We start from the raw sequence: 7,376 nt of genomic DNA, 5'->3' as shown, positions 1-7,376 counted from the left end.
TTTAAATAGGCATCCTCAGACACTAAATCTCAGAAAACTGGCCAGAATCCTTTATTTTCACTATCCATAACTTAAATACATAAACTCTTGCTCTGAAGTCCTAGATTAGAACTGGAGCTGAATGAGTGGTTTCCTGCCTGTTGATCTAAGAACAACCTTGGCTCATAGCAACAGATTTTAACTGTTGTACATCAAATTTAGCTTCAAGTCAGATTACATTAACTTGGATTTTCTTATGGATATTTTCAGTTACCTGACCTGCTGCAAAGACTGAACAGATTTATTTTACATTTTGCTAGTTTAGGCTGCCTATTTGTTGCTTAAAAGCTTAGAAATGTTTTCACATTGGCCAGATAATTTCATTGTCTTAACTAAGGAATGAGGCAGGTCAAAAGTTATACAGACAAGAGAGGCATTTACTTTTGCTTGCCAGAGGTTTATTTAAAAAAATCATAGGCTTGACCAAGAATCAACCTTGTTGAAATACACTGGTGATTGTGGGTGCTTTTTCAGTGGCTACTGTTTCAATACAAAAGTGACCTAGAAGACAGTTGAGCCCTAACTGGATCAGCTCTTCAGATGGAGTCTGAAGATCATCCGGGTGCTTGGTTCTCAACATTATGGGCAGAGTGTTACGCTGTGGACAGGTATTAGCAATCTCTGCCTCACTTTTGGACCATGTTCCCCAATCTCACTCTGGTTGTTTCCCTCTCTGCTGATCAAATAATACACGACAAGACCCAAATCCACTCAGATCTTCGCATGCCTTGGCTTAAACCCTGACTCATGGAAAGGCACTTACCTCTTAACAGGCAGCCACTCTTCAGCCAGTTTGGTAAACACAATTTGTTTAAAAAAAGAAAAACCCTAACAAATCAGGTAAAGTCCTAAATCAGACAAATTGCACAAAAGAGATGAAAAGAAGGCTTCCTGGGAAAGGAAGAGATGTCCACTGAGAAAGCCAACTGGGCTGCGCCTTAGAAAAGCATGGCCCTTCTCTTACAATGCATTAATCTTAACCGAGCACAGCAGGAGCTGGCTTCTGTCCCACCCAGAGGGGATGCTCCCCAGGCGGTGTCCAAGAGCCGGGAAGGCAGCTTTTGTCATCAGGTTAGGTATGGCAGGAAAAGCCATTCTGACAGAGTCCAGTGGTCCTGTTAGCGGAGACTGCTGCTGCTGCTGGCCTGAGAGCTGCCCATACCTGGGTGGTCTGGACTGTGTCGGTTCTGGGGAAGACAAGAAAGGAGGGGTAAGAGAACACCTTAGGAAGTAGCCTTGGCTTTGACCAGGGCTGTCCAGAGGAAAACTGGAACCTGCCTGGGGTTTTACCTTGGGTCCAACCTGAGGCAAAGGACTCCACCTAGGACAGGGGGGAGATACTGGGGAACGCAGTGGGCTGTAGTAACCAGCCCCTGCCTTACCTTCTTTTTCTTCTTCTCCTTCTTCTTCCTTTTCCTTTCAGGATCCTCTTCTTTTTTCTTTTTCTTCTTCTTGTGATCTGAATCAGATGGTGTTTCTGTAGGAGACATTAGGTGTCTATCACCCACAGAGCTCCAGATTCCCTATAGCTAGGAACTCTGAAGACTAGACAACCCCTAGACAAGGGCAATTGCTTTTCTTCAAATGGCCAGAAAGGATATGGAGGCACTGCTAAAGCCCCTGTCGCAAGTTGCTACTTGCCCAGGAGACACTGTTCCGTCAGTTTCTTTTGTCAGGAGAATTTGGGAGTCCAGGGCTCCATGGCGAACTTAATTCGGCTTTTAACTGAGGAAGGTGGAACCACATTCAGAATGTCAGGTTTTCTGCCTTTGAATAGAACCACTTCTTACCTGGGGGGACAGGATCCTGGGTACGGCTCTGTTTGTGCTTGTGTTTATTCTTCTTCTTGGGAGGCTGAATGTGCATCAGACGACACTGCTCTGGCAACTGAAGGAACCAAAGAAAGTCCAGGTGAGTAGAGGGAGGACATCTGCTCCCATCATCTGTTCTGCTCAGTAAGTTACGAAGGAACAGACTTGGACAGGAAAACCACCTCCGTGCCTTTCAGGCCCCCCCATCTGCCTTTTTCCTCCCCAAGAGGGGACTCACCGGGCCAGTGTGGAGGCGGAAGCCAGCCAGCATCGTCCCTGTGATAGGATTAAAAGAGCCACCAAGAATAGGGGGCTTCTCAATGAGGGAGCGGAGGCTGCTATTATCATGGGAACCAGGCAGATCAATCATCCCCGGCAGGTCAGGCAGGAAGTTGCTTAGCTTCTCCTTCACTTTCTTCCCACAGAATTTATTATAGGCATGTTCCAGGTTGTAGTGTGTGATCAGATTGGTGCTGCCGGTCAGCTCTGTGCTGCCTGGAGGACGGGGAGAATAATAAAACAGGATTAGTCCCAAGAGTAGAAAATTTTTTTAAGTCACTGACCCTGAGGGAAAATGAAGGACTATGTTTTGGCCTAAATAAGGAATCTTGTAAGTGTGAATCACAAAATTTAAATTCACTTTTAAAGTCAAACAGCAAAAGTAAATAACATGATAAATACTAAAAATAAAATACTATAGGATGGTGGGTTGGAATAGGAACGAGAAAAAAATAGGGAAAAGTCCAAACAGGGCAGAGATGGAAACTTCTCTAACCCCATGAAGGAGACACTCTTCCCTTCTTAGACTAACCAGAATAATATGATGCTTACTCCCTGCTAAACATTGTTCTGAGTGCTTTTGATAAAATGTACTAGTGAGAAATTATACTCTCGGACATGACCAGGATACTACTACCTCACAGCTCAGCTACAACCAAGCTAAGGGCCAAGTATGACCCAATGGCTTGAGTATCTTGTCAAGGATCTTTTTTTTTTTGAGGAAGATTAGCCCTGAGCTAACATCTGCCACCAATCCTCCTCCTTCTGCTGAGGAAGACTGGTCCTGAGCTAACATTTGTGCCCATCTTCCTCTACTTTATATATGGGCTTGATACACGGTGTGTAGGTCGGCACTTGGGATCCGAACCAGTGAACCCTGGGCTGCTGAAGTAGAACGTGCGAACTTAACTGCTGTGCCACTGGGCCAGCCCTTCCCCCACCTTTTTTTTTAACTAGGAAGAAACATTAATCACCTTTACATAGAAAAACAGCCAGGAGATTTTTCTAGCTACTGCTGCCTAACTTTTATCACCATTTTTATTCTTCCACATCATACCGGCTGTAATACTTTGCCTAGAAGAAAGAAACGTTTGCTCAGAAGTTGGGCAACTAGAATTCTAATTCTGGCTGTCCTCTATGCCTCGGTTTCCTCTTATCTATGGAATGGGGTTATAACTATCTTAAGTACACTAAATTTTTTTTCAAGGTTCAAATGAGAACATATTCAAAAGGATAAAGTATTATATAAATGCAAGGCATTATCAGTACAAATATTGCATAGCTGACTTTTTTCAAAGAATATAAACTTATTAGTAATATAATAAGGATCCAGTGGCAAGGGTGGACATATCTAGCCTACAACTTCATCTAGAGTTATGATGAACACAAAGGGTACAAATGACAAAAGTGGCTTGTTTATAATCATTCACTTGGGAAAACTCAGGTTCTGAACTGTGAGCCCCTTGAGGGCAGCGACAATGTCTTGTTCATTCATATATCCCTCGTGCCCAACACAGTAGACACAGTGGGTGCTCAATAACTATTAAATGAAGAAGGAATCTTTCCCTCAGACCTCTAGGCCTTACCCTATTCTTTGCCTTGTTTTTTCATGCCAAATATCTCAGAAGAATGTCTACCGTAATGGCTGGAGACCCAATGCCACAGTACCTCTCCTCATAACTCCTAAGCAGTGCCTCCTGCCATAACAGTATCCTGATTTTTTCCCCTCTCTCAGCTCTCCTCCTGCCAGGTGGTTATGCTCAAGGCTCAGGTGAGATGGCACTCTGTGCTTTTTCTCAACTCTTTAACCTAAGAGTCCATCCAGCTTCATAGAACAATCAGTTCTATGAGGATGACTTATAAATCTCTGTCCCCAGCCCTCCTGAAAACTAATCTTGCCTTTCCAACTTCCTCTGACTTAATTCCATGCAGCTTCAATTTGTTTTTTTGAACTCCAAATCTTCCTCACCTTACTCATGGTTTCTCTGTTTCAATACATGGCACCCACATTCTCCAGATGTTTTTAGGAGCAGTACTCCTCAGTTCAGAAATCTCAGTGGCTTCCTATTGCCCTCAGGAAAAAGCTCATATTCCTTTGGCATTTGCCGTCAAACACATCTTACTGTGACTTAGCTTCGGGGCCTGATCAACCACTAATCCCCTCTGCAAAGCTGCTGATCCATCCAAATGGGTCGCCATCATCTCCTCAGAAAAACACCCCTCATATTGTTTCTTTTTAGGAAATTCCTTTTAGGAAAATTGACCTAATTATTGGAAAATTCTTCCTAATTTTCTTCACTCATGTGAATTCTTCAAGGTCCAGCTCAAGTGACAACTTATTCCTGCTGTCATTTTGGATAAAAAGGGACATATTTTGAAAACCATCATGTAGTTCTTAATAGTCGTGAGTCATGACCACAAAGTAATGAGCTTGGCCTTGACAAGAAACAGAGTCACTACTTTATCCTTAAACAACATAGTTTGTATCCCTAAGTAAAATACACTTAAAAGTAAGGACCATGGGGCCGGCCCTGTGGCCAAGTGCTTAAGTTCACGCGCTCTGCTTCAGTGGCCCAGGGTTTTGCCAGTTCGAATCCTGGGCACGGACATGGCACCACGCACCAAGTCATGCTGAGGTGGCGTCCCACATGCCACAACTAGAAGGATCCACAACTAAAAATACACAATTATGTACTGGGGGACTTTGGGAGAAAAAGGAAAAATAAAATCTTTAAAAAAAAAAAAAAAGTAAGGAACAGGCTTATTAATCTCTCTCCCTTTCTCACCCCATGTCCCCTTTCCTACACATCCAGCATTTGCTCAAAACAGATATTCAATATCTATCAACTGATTGATATAAATAGGTACAATCAGAACAGGTAAGGTTAAAGAAACTGCTGGTAGATGTGAACCACTAACTAAGCAAAGGAAAGGCAGCCTCTCTATTCAATACTATTACATATATAACTGCACTATGAACTTCAAAGTACTGTACTGATATTCATTATTATTTCCCTCAACTTTTTTTTTTTTAAGGTACGCTTTTTTTGGTGAGGAAGACTGGCCCTGAGCTAACATCTATTGCCAATCTTCCTCTTTTTTTTCCTCCCCAAAGCTCCAGTACATAGTTGTGTATCCTAGTTGTGAGTCATTCTAGTTCTATGTGGGATGCTGCCACAGCTTGATGAGTTGATGATGGCTTGCTCAGTAGTGTGTAGGTCTGTGCCCAGGACCCAAACTGGCAAACCCCAGGCCACTGAAGTTGGAGCTCACAAACTAAACCACTTGGCCACTGGGCCGGCCCCTTCCCTCAACTCTTGATGTAGCAGTAGGATGGGATGAACTGAAAGGCATCTTGAAGACTTAACATGTCCAAAACGACTCTTGATTTCCACCTCCTCAAACTTGCTCTTTCCTGGTCTCAGCACTACCATCCACTCAATTATTCAAGCTAAAAATTTCCAAATCATCCTTAATTCCTCTCTCCTTCACTTCTATATTCAGTCCTTCATTCCTATCAGCTCTACCTCAAACATTTATCCTGCATCCATTTACTTCTCTCCTTCACTGCTATCACCTAGTCGAAACCATCTCTTTCTTGGACTCCTAAACAGTAACTCTTGACTGATTTTCCCACTTTCGTTTCTTAATGTAGCTGCTTGAAGGATTAAAAATAAATAACAGACCATGTCACTCTCCTATGTTAAAATGGCTTCCCCCTGAACTTAAAATCTAAATGCCTTAAAAAGGCCTCTGCCTATTCCTCCCACCTTCACCTCCTATCACTCTTTCTTTTGTTCACGTCACTGGAGTCCAGCAGGTCTTCTGTCCCTCAGATATCCCAAGCTTTTTCTCACATCAGGGCTTCTAATCTCATTTCCTGTATCTAGAATTATCCGTCTCTCCTATTCATAAATGGCGCTTCCGCTGCGCTTATGTTTTAGCTCAAACATAATCTCCTCAGAGAGGGCTTCTCTGATGGCTTCAGCTAAAGGATTTCTCCCTCCTCAATTTTTTTTTTTTTTTTTGAGGAAGATTAGCCCTGAGCTAACTACTGCCAACCCCCCTCTTTCTGCTGAGGAAGACTGGCCCTGAGCTAACACCCACGGCCATCTTCCTCCACTTTATACGTGGGACGCCTACCACAGCATGGCTTTTGCCAAGTGGTGCCATGTCCGCACCCGGGATCCGAACCAGCGAACCCGAGGCTGCGGAGAAGCAGAACATGCGGAGTTAACCGCTGCGCCACCGGCCGGCCTCCCCCTCAATTCTTTATCACGTTTTCTCCATTATCTGATATTACCTTGTGTACTCTTTGCCTCCTTCACTGACAAACTCCGAAAAACGCAAAGATCTTGTCAGTCTTGTTCACAGCTGTGTCTTCAGCATTTAGAACAGAGCTCAGTACACAGTACGTGCTCAACAAAATAATTTTTTGAATGAAAGAATCTAGTTCAATTCGAATCACTTCTTCAAACAGATGAGGAAAGCTGAGGCCCTGAGGAGGGCTACATGCCCAAAACCAACAGCAAGTTTTTCGCAGATTTGAAACTAAAACCTTAGATCCGCGGGGATGTTAAATCCGGACTCTCTCGTTCCAAACTCGAACCCTGGATAGTTTTTAGGGAGGCATAAGCCAGTGTGAGGGACAGGGGCCTGATAAGGCGTGAAAGATGGTCATGGGGATGCATTCTCTTCCCGTTCGCAAGCCATCACAAGAACTCATGTCATCCCTTTGGTGGTGAATCCTCAGAGCCCTTCGAACTTAGAGCCCCGAAGTCCCGGCACGCGTTGCCTAGGTTACCTCTCACCTCTACCAGCCGGCTGAGAGCCACGCCCATCATATCCTCGCTATGATCTGATTGGCTGGCTTCGGCTAGGCCTTGTACTCACCTGGCAGTTCCCGCATTAAGTAGAAGGGACCACAGCCAGCCGCTGACTTGTCGGCGCCAGGAGGGGCCGTGGCCGCGGTGGGGGGCGGAGCTGTGCCGGGTCCCCCGCCCGGAGGAGGGGGAGGCGGTGGTGGAGGCTTTCCAGGTCCGAAGCCGAGTGCGGTTGGGGGCGGTGGTGGGTCAGCCTGAGCCCCAAACAGCGCCGTGAAATTCTCCATCTTCCCCTCCGCCCCGGCGCTGTCTGGTTGTTTAGTATTGGTGATTCTCATTGGACAATCCTTTCACGGGGTACCGCCCTCTTCCTCCAGGAGCCGCTTATCATTGGAGTGCCTCGGGCCCCGCCTACCTTCTTCCG

General features: G+C 45.0%; 1 protein-coding gene across 1 annotated transcript; it reads right to left on the bottom strand.

Annotated features, from left to right (window-relative positions):
• Window positions 1-420: 420 nt before the first annotated feature.
• Window positions 421-7,271, bottom strand: MED19 (mediator complex subunit 19). Its single transcript, XM_046644117.1, has 5 exons — window positions 7,023-7,271; window positions 2,089-2,345; window positions 1,830-1,926; window positions 1,422-1,516; window positions 421-1,226 (listed from the first exon to the last, which is right to left on the bottom strand). The coding sequence occupies exons 1-5, from the start codon at window positions 7,237-7,239 to the stop codon at window positions 1,158-1,160; spliced, it is 735 nt and encodes a 244-aa protein (XP_046500073.1). The 5' UTR covers window positions 7,240-7,271; the 3' UTR covers window positions 421-1,157.
• Between the last annotated feature and the right edge of the window lie 105 nt (window positions 7,272-7,376).

The sequence above is a fragment of the Equus quagga genome, chromosome 17 (assembly GCF_021613505.1).
Source record: "Equus quagga isolate Etosha38 chromosome 17, UCLA_HA_Equagga_1.0, whole genome shotgun sequence".
Taxonomy (NCBI): domain Eukaryota; kingdom Metazoa; phylum Chordata; class Mammalia; order Perissodactyla; family Equidae; genus Equus; species Equus quagga.
Note: the sequence above shows the minus strand (reverse complement) of the source record. Positions and strands in the feature narration are given on the sequence as shown.

What these genes read in the sequence shown, in the direction of transcription:
- MED19 (XM_046644117.1), bottom strand. Translation starts at nt 7,239, where the DNA reads ATGGAGAATTTCACGGCGCTGTTTGGGGCTCAGGCTGACCCACCACCG. An exon ending in TCCGCCTCCACACTGGCCCG is followed by an intron (nt 1,927 to 2,088) that starts GTGAGTCCCCTC and finishes TGGTTCCTTCAG; the next exon opens with TTGCCAGAGCAGTGTCGTCT. An exon ending in CCAGGATCCTGTCCCCCCAG is followed by an intron (nt 1,517 to 1,829) that starts GTAAGAAGTGGT and finishes TGTCTCCTACAG; the next exon opens with AAACACCATCTGATTCAGAT.